At 40.3% G+C, this 17,160-nt stretch overlaps 1 protein-coding gene across 2 annotated transcripts in view; it reads right to left on the reverse strand.

The window, feature by feature from the left end:
* The window catches only part of LOC128689111 (uncharacterized), a 39,586-nt gene extending 23,075 nt beyond the window's left edge, over positions 1–16,511 (reverse strand). The window contains exons 1-3 of one of the 2 annotated variants that reach the window (XM_053777231.2): positions 16,293–16,511; positions 1,644–1,717; positions 380–532 (exon numbers count right to left, since the gene is read on the reverse strand). In XM_053777231.2, the coding sequence (XP_053633206.1) occupies positions 380–532; positions 1,644–1,717; positions 16,293–16,338 (273 nt within the window). In that variant the 5' untranslated portion in view covers positions 16,339–16,511. Of the gene's footprint in view, positions 1–379; positions 533–1,643; positions 1,718–4,534; positions 4,687–16,292 lie in introns of those variants that run through there. The other variant, XM_053777232.1, reaches the window with a different exon arrangement.
* Positions 16,512–17,160: the final 649 nt, after the last annotated feature.

Genomic DNA, 17,160 nt, shown 5'->3' on the forward strand with positions numbered 1-17,160 from the left:
TATTGATGAGATGTTGTGTTGGTGAAGCACTGTGTTTGTGTTGTGTTGGTGGGGTCTTGCGTTGAAGTATTGTGTTTTTTGGTATTGTATTGATGAGATGTTTTGTTGGTGAATTATTATTATAATAAAAAAGAAGCGCTAAGCCACAAGGGTGAAGCATTGTGTTTGTGTTGTGACTGGCTTACAAATATTGATTTCATCGAATCTGTGGTAGTGACTCTATAGCCATAAAAATACTGACTGGCAAACATTACACCGATCATTGCTCTATAAGTACGGGATCCCCGGCAACTTGCCCTAAAGCAGACGGATGTAAAGCATTTTTGCGTTGTTTTTCCATACGTTTAAACAGACATGCACCTCCTCTCCTCTGACTTACCTCGAATTTCTGAAGTAGTCTGGAGACGGAGTCGGAACCTCCCTCGGATTTGAAGTCACCGGTGGTATGGGTGTGTCCGACGCCGACAGCGTCTTCGTCTTGAGAGGTGGAGCTCGAACTTATTGGTAATGCCTTTTCCACCTCCTCCACCACCTGCAAAAACATCCACAGTCTGCTGTATCTTAAACTGCTGCTGCAGACAATCAAAGTCTCGATTCGAGTTGAGTAATGTTTTTTGGTGGTCCCCGCATTCAGTTGTCTTTGCAGACCAGCGAACAAATTAAAAAAACGAATATGTAAATGTCAGAAGAAAACGAAAACATCAAAAACCTTGAGCCTGAGCTTGTTACCACCTGCAGCTCATAAGACTGCCATCCCCACGAGCCCCTTTGGGGCAGGGCAGATGGCAGACCAGAGGCCTAGCTTCTCCCTGCGAGCCCCGTGAGGGCGGGGAATGTGGCTAGGCCTGGGGACACTTGGCCCAAAAGATGAGGGGGTACTTGTACCTCCTCCCATGGGAGACTTAGGTCTCGAGACACTCCCCAGATAGGGAGCCAATGCCGGGTCACCACTACTTGGAAAAGACCCGGGCCGGGAGAATACCGGCGAAAAAAAAAAAAAAAAAAACTTTGTGCCCAAGTAATGCAGCGTTTTCTACCTATTATTTTAATTCGTGTCTGGAGAAACAGCTTTGTGGGTCACCCTGGTGGGTCACCCTTCCTTGGTGGGTCACCCTGCCTTAGTGGGTCACTGTGACTTGATGGATCACACTGCCTTGGTTGATCATCCTCGTAGGTCACCCTGGTGGGCCACCCTTCCTTGGTGGGTCACCCTGCCTTAGTGGGTCACACTGCTTTGATGGGTCACCCTGCTTCGGTGAGGAGCAGGTAATGCGTCGATGATAATACTAAAATAAAAATAATATAATACTAAAACTAAAAATAATAATATAATATCTTCATATCTACAAGTACATGGTATACAGGCCTAGCTGACATCAGTGACATACTATTATGTAGAAAACAGCTTGTTTCTGGCAAATTAGGTCAGTTTTGTCCCAGGATGCGACCCACACCAGGTCGACTAACACCCAGGTACCCATTTTATGCTGAACATGGATAGCAGGTATCTTATGGAAACACGTCCTAATATTTTCCAGCCGTACCGGGGGATTCGAACTCCAGACCTCAGTAAAGAGTGACAATTTTTTTTAATAGCGTCTGTAAATAGCTACACTGTCTGTATCTCTAATTAAAAGACTGACCTTGGTAGGGTTGACGGAGAGAAAGAGCATTTTTGGAACCTCTTCATCTTTCACCTTGGAGAGGAATCCTTGATCTGAAGAGGAAACAACAGGTGAAAGAAAACAGAACATCAATGAACGCTGTGATATTTTCCATATGATTATTTACGTATAGGAACAAAAAAATATACGTGGCAGTGGCAATAAAGAATTTAAACTCATTGCAACATAAAACTTCGTTAATCAGAAATATAGTGTACAATGATGTGATCTTCCAAACGTAAGATTATGCAATAATCGCGAACGAGCGATAAAAGATGCAAAATAACCACAGGGGGAGTTGAATGATAGCTCTAGAATCTGGATAGTCATTTCCCTGAAAGAATCTGCATGGACTTCCTACTCATTTCTGCAACATTGTAATCTCCTGATGATGTGTTGATTGGAACACGAAAACCTAGAGCTATCATTCAACTCCCTCTGTGGTTATTTTGCATTATAAGGTGGATTTACTAAATATAGATACTGAAAAATGATAGATATATAGTCATATAGTATTATACAGTGAAGGCAAACTACACCGTGAAGTGACTCTGAAGACACGTACTATATTAAAGTGTGGCTTTACAGAGGCCTGAAAAATTAGAGCCAATATAAATCAAACACGATATAAAACAGAGAATTTAGTGTATAAGCAACACTTCACTAAAAAGTTTTTATTTCAAGGTTACAGAGGGAACCACCACCGTAATCCACCTGTGTCAGTAGAGCTGCAGCTACGGAGACTCGAGAGCTCTTTGTTTTATCTGTGCATGGACACCCTTCAAGGTGGAAGGTTCGTGCCTAATCCATTTGAATAAATCGTCTGTTTTTTATTCTTTATAGAAGATATTTACATGAGTCCAGCAGGGTGGTTCTAGGAACCTCGGACCTATGATAATTTATATTAACTTTATATTTTCCAAAAACTGTTTTATACGTTTAAAATAAACCTGGCATAGATTAAAATAAAAAGTTATTCAGAGTTTTATAACAGCTGGTGATACTTGTTTATTCACATAATATTAAAAAACACAGAGTTAATTAAAGAAATTTTTCATATAAAGAAAGATATTAGAAATCTTCCGAAATCCAATGGCATTTTGTCAGCCATTTCGATATCCTTGGCAGGTCAAGACGACGCCTTACTCTTGCACTAACTGCAATCAGACATGGTTGGTTTACTATTATGTACAAGGCCAACATTGTCAAGGTACCACACTTGGCTCCACTCCGACGACAGCAAGAAGTAAGCTTCTACACAACAAGACGGGCAGCAAGCAGCAACTTCACCTTGACTGTAACCTTCTCCAGAACATCACTTCACATGAGATCAATTATTCCCAGGATGACTCGTGTCTGGAACATGTTCGCACAGCATAACGACATCATTGAAATAAAGTCAGTTGACCAAATGAAATCCCTGGCGCACAGATGGCTCCAACTTCATCCTGCTCCTTATCTGTATATCTTTTAACAATAAAAAGGCTTTCAAATGAGCTCATGTAGGTAGCAGCTCTTGGCTTGTAAATAAAGTTAAAAACCCTAAACCTAACCTTATAAAACCCTGTGTAAAAAAAAATGTGTCTCGCTAAGGTGAACGGTTTAAAACAGACGCAAAGAATCATCCTCTTCACGAAACGGAGAAGATTTGTCGCCTAGAAATCTGACAAAATGCTCTTTATGACAATATTTTTTACGTTGACAATTCACACAAACATTTCTCTCGAAATCGTAATGACACGATTGCAAACAAACCAGCTAGCAACAATAAGAATCTTATTGTGGCTAGCTGGTCCAGTGGCTAACGCGACGGTGTGGAGTTTTGAGACTCTCTGATCGCGGGTTCCATCCCCGCCCGTGTTATTGTTTTTTTCACACAAACATTTAAGTGAAGTTGCATATAAAATAATTTCAAGACGAGTATGACCTTGACTAGGGTGACCTTGATTAGGGCCACCCCTCAAGGGAGGTTCCTTGACGCTGGTGAAGAGCTCTTTATCTAGGGAATTGGACCTGTGCTCCAGTTTCCTGAATTAAGCCTGAGTACCTTCCCTCCCCCCCACAGGCGCTGTATAATCTTACGGGTTTAGTGCTTCCCCATGATTATAATAATAATTAATTAGGGTCAGGATCTGAGACTTGAAAAAATTGCGTTAGAGGAAATACAATCTTCTGGTCCTTCGGCTGCTATATGACTCTCTCACAATCCTTGTATTTGTCCCATCATTAGCCCTGATACAGAGTATCATTCCTTGTTGGGCTCAAAAAACGTGTGGGAATGGAGAAAGACGCAGAGTCATTTGTACTCGCTCAAGGACCGCCCCCTCCATTGAAGACAAGGAAATTAATTATTTAAACCCCGGGGCAAACAAGAACCTCTAACGACAGAATGATCTTTATCTCCAGGCCCCGGTAGACAACAACCTATTTGAGAGAAAGGTTCTAATTTTTTTTACTTGACCACTACTTGTCCCCTAGCATAGATCCGAGTTCTCCCTTCTTGAAGACGCAAAAGGCTACTCGTTAAGCTGCTGTATAGCCCTTGTGGCTTAGCGCTTCTTTTTGATTATAATAATAATACTCGTTAAGCTAATTATATTTTATAATTATCTAAGGCAACGTTCCTAGCTTGTCTCACATTCGTTTTCCTCGTTACAACTAAGGTCGTCTCTGCAGAAATCTGCTGCAACATAGGTAAAATTCATTATGCTCCGTTCTAGTAAGGCTGAGAATGTACTAGACGATCCTCCACCTAGACAAAATTTGGTCAGATATTTGCATATAAATTATAAAGTTAAAAACTGTTTTAATATGAAACGCCTATACAATCAAAGATAGAACATAGTTAAATGAAATTCAGTCCCACTCACCCATTTTGAGGACGTTCTATTCCTTGGTGTTCTCTATTCTTTCGTGAAGTTCTGCTCTTTCTGGATGGTGTACTTCAGGGCACAACAGGAATGACTGTTTTCAAGTATAGATACGTACTTAATCTTATACACCGGGTATCTTATCGCTGATGACGACAAACTTTTGCCAGCAAATACTTGAAAAATAGATGAGTTTTTTTTAATTTTCTTAACGTATAGAATAAAGGTAAAAAACGATAACGTGAAATGTTTGACAAGAGAAAGTTGTGAAACAACAGTGTATTAATGAACGTGTTTTGTACTTGTAGTTGTGAAGTACTGCTCCATGGCCAGTCCAGCAGCAACAACAGCAGCCAGCAGTAGTGGTAAAAGTATTATCAGCGATAACAGCAGCTATCAGCAACAACAGTAACAACAGCAGTCAGCAGTAGCTGCTGAAACTAAAGCAGCAGCAATATCTGCAATAGAATTAGCAGCAGAAGACAGAAGGAGCAACGGTAAAAAGCAGCAGCAACAGCAGTCCAACAATATTTTTATATTATGTAAAGCATAAACCTGTGAGGGTTACTCGGTGCAAGGATTGTCGAAGACTTAATCGTCCGTCCGCTAATTGCTAAGACACGCTGCCTTCCTACACGAAGAATAGCAGCAGCAGCAACAGCAACAGCAACAACAACAACAACAACAACAACAACAACAACAACAACAACAACAACAACAACAACAACAACAACAACAACAACAACAACAACAACAACAACAGCAACAACAGCAACAACAGCAACAACAGCAACAACAGCAACAACAGCAACAACAGCAACAGCAACAACAACAACAACAACAACAACAACAGTAGAAGAACCAGGAGCAGTTGGAAGCAGCAGTAGCTTTTGTACTAGTCACCAGCAGCAGTGGCAGCAATGCCAGTAGCGACCAAAAAAAAAAAAAATAGGAGCAACCAGAACAAGCCGAAATTTTTTTATATTGTGTTTTCTTCAAAGCATATTCCAGCCAGAGCACCGTATTGTGACTTTTATTCTTCATTCTGTCTAATCTATTATTTTAAAATCTATTTTAGGTACCGGCAGGCCCCACTTTACACTGCTTCGCTTTACAGCGTTTCGCTAATGCAGTGGTTTTCAATTATACCCCCTTTTCACTTACTCTGACTTCCTTTCCAATGAGAAGGAGATCACCTCAAAGAATAGGTAAGAAAAATAGCCTATAGTTGACTATCGTGCCGACTGTCTACCTCGAGGCATACATATACAGAGTAACTTCAGTAGCCTATGTGAGGCTGGCAGAACCGTCTTCAGGGACCTAAACTAAGACTCCTGCAAGGCAGCTCCACGACACATGTTAGACTCATCACGGAGTATCATCCTCCAGTTGGAGTCCACTGCTGGTCAAACATGTATGATAGTTTGGAAAACTGAACTTATTGCTCCCACAACCGATCTTCTTAAATAAACACACACCCTCCATGCGCTCACACACAACCTAGTAACTACAACAACAAAAAATAATTTCCACGAACATCCTTTTTACACTCACTCATTTGACCATAAACAGAAATATTAATCTCAATCTTAAAATAATGAATCCTGTGATACTCCAATACTGAAACTATGTACTGTGCCAAAACAAAAGCATTCACATTGCTAAACTCACAAACTAGTATTTAGTCACTTAGCCATAATACCAACTTACCTCATAATTTGTAATATTTTAAAATTAAGAATTAAACTAAGTCTGCCCGAAATGCCTAGCCATGCTAGGTGTTCTAGTGGTACACTCTGTAATCATTATTTTACTACATGTAAACCACACAATAGCCAAATTCTGTAAACTCAGCATTGTAATCCTTATAGAGAATAAACTTTGAATTTGAATTTGAACTTTTACTCCCATCCTCCCCCCCACAAAAAAAAAAAAAATAAAATCTACAATTAATTTATCCCCCACCCCACAGAGTTATATTATATATATAATATAACACTGCAACTAGCCAAGGACTCGAACCCATGATGCTTTGGCCTCCCTCATGGTACCAAGCAATCCTTATTAAAGAGTAGTGCACCCAGCAGAACTGAATGTTGTACTCACTACCCAAGACATACGTTGGTGTGGGTGACTCTAGGCTAATTTCATTCTAGTCCCTGTTTGGTGTACGAGTACAACGAGCAGTATTTTATATTATCATGCCCACGAACAAGTGGTATTGATCAATAACAACACTGCGACTAGTGTTGTTATTGATCAATAACACTTGTTTGTGGGCACGATAATATATATATATATATATATATATATATATATATATATATATATATATATATATATATATTATCGTGCCCACAAACAAGTGGTATATATATATATATATATATATGTCGTGCCGAATATGTAAAACTGGTCAATTAGCAAGAACTCATTTAAAATTAAGTCCTTTCTAAAACTTTCTCTTATACGTTTAAAGATTTATTTTTTTCATTAATGTTAACGTAAAAATTTTTAATTTTGCTCCAAAAGAATCTTAGAAAACTTACCTAACCTTATTATAAGAAGAACAATTTATTTTAGCCTAACCCAACTAAATATATTTTAGATTTGTTTACAATAATTTAATACTAAACAAACACAGTGAAATATATTTTCTTCGTTAGGTTCAGAATGATTTTGGTGAAATTATTGCATACACAAATTTTCGCTTGTCTTATATGGGAAGATGAGCGTTGCTATTTAAGCCAATATGGCAAGTTCTGCCTATTCGGCACGACATATATATATGTATGTATGTATATATATATATATATATATATATATATATATATATATATATATATATATATGTATGTATGTATATATATATATATATATATATATATATATATATTCCAACACCTCTGTCCCCACTATGGAACTCGGACATTTACAAAGCAATAATGTCGTTCCCATCTGGCTCTGCTGGGGGTTACACTGGAATAAGGCCACAACATTTAAAGGAAATGGTTAATCCAGTTATTGAGGAGATTGCAGAGACACTGCTTTCAGAGATCACAAGGTTCGTCAACAATTCCTTGGCTGGTCTGATTCCTGACGAAATTAAACCTTTCTTTTTTGGTACAACACTTTGTGCACTTAAAAAGAAGGATGGAGGAGTTAGGCCTATTGCAGTAGGCAACACTTTTCGCCGCCTCGTTTCCAAAGCTGCTGTCTGGAGCATTCACGCAGAGGCGGTCATGATACTTCAACCAAACCAGCTTGACTTTGGTGTCTCTCAAGGAAGTGAAGCAGCGGTTCATGCAACAAGGGCGTATATCAACAACCTGCCTGAGGACAATGCAGTAGTAAAATTAGACTTCAAGAATGCATTTAATCTCCTGAAAAGAGATGTGGTATTAGCAGCGGTACAAGAACATTTCCCTGGTCTCTTCCCCTTTGTTTCAGCTGGATATAGCAAGGAATCAATGCTCTTGTTTGGAGAGCATGAAATCACATCATCAGAGGGTGTCCAGCAAGGACACCCTTGCTGGACACCCATTTCTCTTCTGTACAGCGGTTAGGAAAATCACAGTCAGACTGACCAGTGAGCTAAACATCTGGTTCCTGGATGATGGAACAGTAGCAGGAGCAAAGGAGTCCCTCCTAGATGATCTTACACAGGTAATGACACAGGGACAGGAAATGGGTTTCATCCTGAATCCATCCAAATGTGAAATCATCTCAGTCAGTCAACAAGTGATAAATGCAGTGAGATCTAAACTACCAGGAGCAGCAGTCATTGCCCCTACAAATAGCGTCTTGCATGGAGCACCTCTGGGAAGTGATGCCATTGACACAATTCTCAGTAAGAAATTGGAAGAGTTGAGGAGAATGGAACAACAATCTTGACACCCACGATGCCTTGTACCTTCTCACAAAGTGCTTGAGTCTGCCCAGGTTGACATATTTCCTAAGATGTGCACCTTCATATGATAACCCTATACTGCACGAATATGACAACATCCTGAGGCAGATTTTTACGAAAGTATTTAACCTTAGTCTAGAAGACGGGCAGTGGAACCAAGCTACACTTCCACTTGGTGTCCACAAGTCATCACAGATTGCGCTACCTGCTTTTCTGTCCTCATGCGTTGCATCCAGAGGGTTTGTAGAAGCAATTCTCCCTGAACATCTTAGGGTCAAGATTGGAGTCCAGGACCAAAAGTTCATTGACGGAGCCATGATCTGGGATAATCTAACGGGTTCTGAAACCAGACCTGCTCCCCCCAACAACTACAAACAGTCGCACTGGGATGGCCAGATAGTTGAGAAAATAGCCTCAACAATGCTTCAGAGTGTGTCAGGGAAGGATAGAGCCCGCCTCCTGGCAGTGAGAGCTCCTCATACAGTGGACTTTCTGTTGGCTGTTCCCAACTCCAGCCTTGGCACACGGCTCGACCCACAGACCATCCGCATTGGTGTTGCCCTTCGACTTGCCGCCCCTATTCTCGCCGAACACAGGTGTATTTGTGGCAGTTAAGCAGCAGACCGATTCGGGTACCATGGTCTTGTGTGCCGTAAATCAGTGGGAAAGATTGCAAGACATGAGGAGGTTAATAACATTATCAAGAGGAGCCTCACAACAGCCGGATGCCCAGCAGTAAGGGAGCCACCCCAACTATGCAGATCTGATGGCAACCAGAAGCGTCCAGATGGTATCACACTTCAAGCCTGGACAGACGGTAAGCAAGTGGTGTGGGACTACACATGTGCATCTACCTTGGCTGATACTTATCTCCGATACACCAGGGAGGAAGGAGGGACAGCCGCCAGCTTCAGGGAGTCCCAAAAGTCTAGAAAATATGGAGAACTTGCCCATCATTTATGTTTGTTCCCATAGGCTCAGAGATCCTTGGCTCATGGGAAAAGAGTGCATCTAAGTTCCTTAAGGAGCTAGGGATCCCAGGGCAGCTAGTTTTCTGTTCCAGCGACTCAGTGCGGCTGTTCAGAGGGGTAATGCCTGCTGTATTTTGGCACACACCCCAGTTCTGAAGAGCTGGATGGGATTTTCGCATTATAATCAGTAAAAAACACGTAACAATATGTACTAGACATGTATCTCTCACATCTCATGTACTGTATATGCCATCTTTATATCAACAAAGTATCTCTTAAATCTTTTGTAATGTAAATATATATATATATATATATATATATATATATATATATATATATATATATATATATATATATATATATATATATATATATATATATATGCAATAAGATCACAGTAAACAGGTCATTTCAGAAAATGCAAAACAACCACTGTGAAAGAATAGAGAAATTCCAAGCGTTTCGTGACTACTCACATTATCAAGGAACATTATCATTGTTCCTTGATAATGTGAGTAGTCACGAAAGCACTTGGAATTTCTCTGTTGATACAGTAAAAATACTTTTGATAAAGAATTCCCCCCAAAATGCTGACGGATGTGTCTATCAGATTCCTTGTAAAATTTGCGATAAAGTTTATTACGGTCAAACTGGTAAAAGTCTCGAACTAAGATTAAAACAACATAAATATAGCATTAGAACTGGACAAGATTCCAATGCTCTATTTATTCATGCAAGAGATTTTAACCATCCAATTGATTTTCAAAAAGTTGAGAAAGTAGTATCAAGCAAGTCCATGGTCGACAGGAATATAATTGAATCTTGTTTCATAAAAAGCAGTTTTGACAATAATATGAATATTTCCTTTGGTTTATATAAATTAGATCCATTTATAATTAACAGAATTTGGGAAGAATTTAATAATACATTGGACAAACAATAAATTTTAAAATTCTTAATTCTTGGGTAGAATAGTTTGTTGGTGGGTTGTGTGAAGGACCTGTGGTTGTATATAAACCACCAGGTGCAACCTCACAACAGTTCAAGGAACAGCTACTGAAAATTGATTACTGTTTGGAAAACCTTCCAGCTCCATCCCCAAACATCTTACTGCTTGGTGATTTCAACCTAAGGACAGCTACTGAAAATTGATTACTGTTTGGAAAACCTTCCAGCTCCATCCCCAAACATCTTATTGCTTGGTGATTTCAACCTAAGGCATACAAAATGGAAGAATGTAGCAAATAATGTTATAGCTGAAACAATCCCCAGAGGTAGCGCAGATGAAAGGTCACACACACATGAGCTACAAAGACTCTGCGAAAATCACACCTTAAGCCAGCAGATAGTGGAGCCAACAAGACTAGGAAACACACTTGACCTTATCTTCACAAATAATGAGGACCTGATAAGAGACATAAGAATATCAAAAACAACTAATTCCGATCACAACCTAATCGAAGTCCAGACGTACATGCATAGGGTTCCTGATCAGCAGAATGCTTGTACCTGTGAAGGTGTCTTCACAAAATACAACTTCAACAACAAGAACATCAACTGGGACCAGGTAAACCATGTCCTAAACGAAACATGTTGGGAAGTTGTCTTAAATGACATGGATCCAAACCAGTGCCTTGAAAGGATCAACTTCCTGGCAGCCGAAGCATGTTCTAGGCATATTCCCCTAAGAAAGAAGAAGAGCAGGAGTAAACTGGAGAGAGAAAGACGCTCCCTCTACAGAAGACGACGAAGAGTCACTGAGCTCCTCAGGAGTGCTAGAATATCTGATACACGAAAGGAGGCGCTGACCACGGAAGTGGAAACTATCGAACTTAAGTTAAATGACTCTTACAGGAACCAGAAGAGACAGGAGGAGCTTAAAGCTATTAGTGAAATTGAAAGAAATTCAAAACATTTCTTTTCATATGCCAAAAACATGGCAAATACCACATCTAGTATCGGGCCCTTACTCAGACAGGATGGGACTTACACAGATGACAACAAGGAAATGAGTGAAATATTGAAATCCCAGTACGACTCTGTGTTTAGTGAACCACTAATCGGTCTGAGGATCGACGACCCAAATGATTTCTTCATGAATAAGCCTCAAAGCTCCATAAATGTATGCCAGATTTCCGACATTACCCTAACTCCGATAGATTTCGAAAAAAACATTGACAACATGCCTATGCACTCAGCCCCGGGCCCAGACTCGTGGAACTCTGTTTTCATTAAGAACTGCAAGAAACCCCTCTCGCGTGCCCTAAGTACACTATGGAGGAGGAGCTTGGACATGGGTGAAATTCCACAGTCACTTAAAACAAGGGGTATAGCCCCACTTCATAAAGGTGGCAGCAAAGCATTAGCTAAGAACTATAGACCAATAACTCTGACGTCTCACATCATAAAAATCTTTGAAAGAGTGCTAAGAAGCAGGATTGCAAATCATCTGGATTCCCAAAATCTGCACAATCCAGGGCAACATGGGTTCAGGGCAGGTCGCTCCTGCCTCTCACAACTACTGGATCACTATGATATGGCCTTGGATGCACTGGAAGAAAATCAGAATGCAGATGTAATATACACAGACTTTGCAAAAGCATTTGACAAATGCGATCATGGTGTAATAGCCCATAAAAATACGTGCTAAAGGAATAACTGGGAAAGTGGGGAGATGGATCTTCAACTTCCTAACAAATCGAACACAAAGAGTAGTGGTCAATAGAGTTAAATCGGAGGCTGCCATAGTGAAGAGCTCTGTTCCACAAGGCACAGTACTCGCCCCCATCTTATTCCTTATCCTCATATCAGACATAGACAGAGATATACATCACAACACCGTATCATCCTTTGCGGATGATACTAGGATCTGTATGAGGCTGTCATCTGCTGAGGACGCGGTTAACCTCCAAGAAGATATAAACAAAGTTTTCCAGTGGGCAACGGTAAACAATATGATGTTCAATGAGGACAAATTCCAACTACTCCGTTATGGAAAACTGGAGGAGATAATAACTAGAACAGAGTATACTACAGACTCTGGCTATACAATAGAGCGGAAAAGTAATGTAAGGGACCTGGGAGTAGTAATGTCTGAGGATCTCACTTTCAAGGATCACAACAGTGCCACGATCGCAAGTGCAAAGAAAATGATAGGATGGATAATGAGAACGTTCAAAACGAGAGATGCCAAGCCAATGATGATCCTTTTCAAATCACTTGTTCTCTCTAGGCTGGAATACTGCCGTACATTAACATCTCCATTCAAAGCAGGTGAAATCGCAGATCTAGAGAGTGTACAGAGATCCTCTACTGCACGCATAAGTTCTGTCAAGCACCTTAACTACTGGGAACGCTTGGAAGCACTTGACTTGTACTCAATGGAACGCAGGAGGGAGAGATATATCATAATCTATACTTGGAAAATCTTGGAAGGAATGGTCCCAAATCTGCACACAGAAATCACTCCCTACGAAAGTAAAAGACTGGGCAGGCGATGCAAAATGCCCCCAATAAAAAGTAGGGGCGCCATTGGTACACTAAGGGAAAACATCGTAAGTGTCCTGGATCCAAGACTGTTCGACAGCCTCCCATCAAGCATTAGGGGAATTGCCAATAAACCCCTGGCTGCCTTCAAGAGAGAGCTGGACAGATACCTAAAGTCAGTGCCGGATCAGCCGGGCTGTGGCTCGTACGTTGGACTGCGTGCGGCCAGCAGTAACAGCCTAATTGATCAGGCCCTGATCCATCGGGAGGCCTGGTCATGGACCGGGCCGAGGGGGCGTTGATCCCCGGAATAACCTCCAGGTAGCATCCAGGTAGTTGGGCCAGCGGGCCTGCTGCAGTGTTCCCTTTCTTATGAGTCGCGCGTCAGGTGTTACTTTGTTGTGGGATGTGATAGTGAGGTGTGGGCTAGACCCTTTTGTATGCCTTCCTTTGATGCATTACTTTCATTGTTCCTTGATAATGTGAGTAGTCACGAAAGCGCTTGGAATTTCTCTATTCTTTCACAGTGTTCGTTTGCATATTCTGAAATCACCTGTTTACTGTGATCTTATTGCATATATATATATATATATATATATATATATATATATATATATATATATATATATATATATATATATATATATATATATATATATATATATATATATATATATATATATATATATATATATATATATATATATATATATATATATATATATATATATATATATATATATATATATATATATATATATATATATGCCTCACATCTATTATCATAAACATCTGAAACACTTTAAGAAAAACTAATTAGTAAGACATTCCGCACTCTAATGCTTGTTAAAATTATAATCATATTACATAAAGTAAAAAAAAAACAAGAGTGACAAAGCCTTCATTGCGCCCCTTGACCTCCATCCAGCATGATAACGTGTGTACATAAATACTTTTGCGTCGGAAGGGGACTGCATTCCCCGTCTTTGTCTGGCTTGTAATTCAATTATTCAAATATGTGTCGACATAAAGGGAGATGAATGTTTCATTTTAGCAATACAAGCGGCACGTACGTTGGAAGGTGTTAGGCGAGTGTGGATGCGACAAAGCTGAGAATCTGGATAATCCAGCAGCAAATGTGTCTGGATGACGAGGAGACAAGTGAGTTAGATAAATATTGATTTGGAAAATTATCGGACAGAAGGTAAATGTTGATAATCAGATGATGACAACTAATCAGGTAACAGGTGAGTGTGTGTCGTCCGAATTCGCTGTGATATCATCGTCTTCCGACAGTAACATACTCTAGTAGTCTAATTGGATATTATCGTTATCTCAGCACGCGATATGTAATGAACAGGTTACTGAAGCTAGCAAATAAATGATCACACATGTTATAAACCTGCAAATTATGCGGTCATCCTTATGGTCACTTGTTTGAACACTATATACCTGTGTGTACGTTCCGGAGAGTATAGAGATGGACAGTACATCTGCGAAAATAAGATGCCACAAATCTTATAAACATTGCTCAAGTATCCAGTTTTTACTGATAACAAATGAATATTAAACCATACCACGGGCGGGATTTGAACCCGCGGTCAGAGTCTCAAAACTCCAGACCGTCGCTGGCCCAGTGGCTAATGCGACGGTCTGGAGTTTTGAGACTCTCTGACCGCGGGTTCAAATCCCGCCCGTGGTATGGTTTGTTTGCAATCGTGTCATTACGATTTCATGAGTCACGAAATGAATATTTTTGTTACCACATCGGCAGTCTCCCACCAAGTTAGGTGACTCTGAAAAGGAATCACTTACCATCATTCATGCAATAGCTGTCTTTTCAGAAGTGTGTAAATGTCACAATTCAATTAATCCTCCGTACTGTAACATACCCACACCATCGTTCATGATTAAGACCCGGTACTTCCAATCTCCAGAACTCATATCTGGTTAACCGGTTTGTCCTAAGTCTTTCATAAATGTTATCTTGCTTATTATCCAGATCATTAAAGCTACTTGTCTCTACTTACCCCGATCTAATATGCTAACACAAGCTTGTTGGGTGCTCAAGTCCCTACCACTTAAAACCTTCACACCCTCCCTCCAGCCCTTCCCGAGACGAACCCTATCCCTTAATGAATCAGCTCCGGATTCATACATTTTCTTGGTCATCTAATTCAGCTCCATCTTCTCTAAATACCCAGATCACCCCAGCAATCATCCTCTCGCTTCTGAATAACACCTCTCGTAACCCCACAGTCTTATCATTTCTTCATTCCAAGCTCTTTTCATTACATTTACACCACAAATTACTCTTAAATAATACATCCACTGACTTCAGCCTCTTCCTTCAGCCTCTTCCTTCAGCCTCTTCCTTCAGCCCCAGACTCCAGGTAGTATTCCTGGTGACGAAGTTTCACCTGAAGAAGATCGTTATCAAGTCTTTGACTTGAAAAAAGTTCTCCTTAGAACGATACGTTTTTTTTTTTTTGTCTGAGTCTTTGGTTTCACTGGTATGGGTAATGCGCTTGTCAGTCAACTTTTTTTATAGTCTTTCAGTAAAGTGTAGATCAGTCTTTCACTCGACTTACTCATGGGTTACAACATTGCCAGCTGATATAAGATAAGATAAAATTTGTTGGGATTTTTAACCCCGAGGGTTAACCACCCACGGTAACCCAAGAAAGTCAGTGCGTCATCGAGGACTGTCTGTCTATTACCATGGAGTCCTTCAATCTTGTCCTCCAGGATGTGACTCACACCAGTAGGCTAACACCCAGATACTTACTTACTGCTAGGTAAACAGGGACAGCAGGTGTAAGGAAACGTGCCCAATGTTTCCTCCCATGTTGGGGACTGAACCACGGACACTCATTGTGTGAGGTGAGAGCGTTTTCAACCGAGCCACGGGACACCAACACTTAATCAGGATTTGAGGACGCCACACGATGACCAGTGATCTCTAAAATCTGTCACTTTGTAATCAGAACCTGGAGTCTACATACTACCCATAAACTGTATATATTTACAGCACGACTCACACTGAGCTTAACTTATATGCGCCTGTTACTCTGTCTTGAATACTGAAAATTTTTCGTTGTAAGTGACACATTGGAATAAACTGAGAGACTGAATGATGTTATGTTTGTATATACTTCATGTATCATGAGATTGTAGAGACATTCCCAAGCATACAAACTCATGAATGTAAGATAAAATTAGCCAGATATTCAGATGCCTTGCATAAAGTCAAGCATGTGGGCGAGAGGCGTCTTTAGGAATATACTTTACTAAGACAAAAAAAAAAATACAGTTGAATCCATGAATTTACACAGTAATACAATACAGAGTGCTCATGGAAGGCCAGATCGGCTGAATGTTATTGACATACTCTGACTGATGAGGTACTCGCTGGACTGACGCTGCAGGTGATCCATGGTAAGCCGCTTCTGAAGATACACTACTGCTACATCCCCACAGTAATGTTTGTACGTGTGTAGAGAGCCCAGCCTTATCTATGTTCGGTATACCACTAACACCACCACTATCACCCCTTTTGCCACCACTATCACCACCACCACTCCCACCACTAGAGCCATCATGGCCACAACCACCACCAACACTATAGCCACCACTAACACAGCTTATATCACCACCACTATCACCCCCCACCATAACCACTGCTACCGCTATCGGCACAACCACCACCAGTTCCGCAACCAATATCACTACCATCACCAATACTACCACAACCACTACCAACACTACCACCACCAATTCCGCTATTGCCTTGATCTCCCGTTGTTCTGAGTACACTATCTTATCACCTTCCTAACAGCGTATGCAATTAATTATACGGACATGACTGTTGTTGCTTCAGTCGCCTTGTAATGATATTAACTCAATAATGATAATATCTTAGCAATAATAACTTAGTAATGACAATAACTAGAAATGATAGTAATGACTGCAATAATAGTAATAATAATAATAACCTAGAAGCATTGGATTGTCGTTATTGACTATATAGGTACCAGTTTGCGCAACGTTACCTCACTCCTTTGCTGTCCTTGTGTCGTAGCTCCAAAAGAACTATGGAAATTTGACTTTCCTAAATAATGTAACATATTTTCTTATACGAATGAAGAGAATTTTTATTGATTACAAATGAGAGGAGAAAATTGAGAAATAGTTAGAAACTAGCGTCATTTTTTTGTAGCGTTTTAAGTTTTTCACGGGTTTAGGGAGCACTAATGATT

This window comes from Cherax quadricarinatus, chromosome 21 (genome assembly GCF_038502225.1).
Source record: "Cherax quadricarinatus isolate ZL_2023a chromosome 21, ASM3850222v1, whole genome shotgun sequence".
Classification (NCBI taxonomy): domain Eukaryota; kingdom Metazoa; phylum Arthropoda; class Malacostraca; order Decapoda; family Parastacidae; genus Cherax; species Cherax quadricarinatus.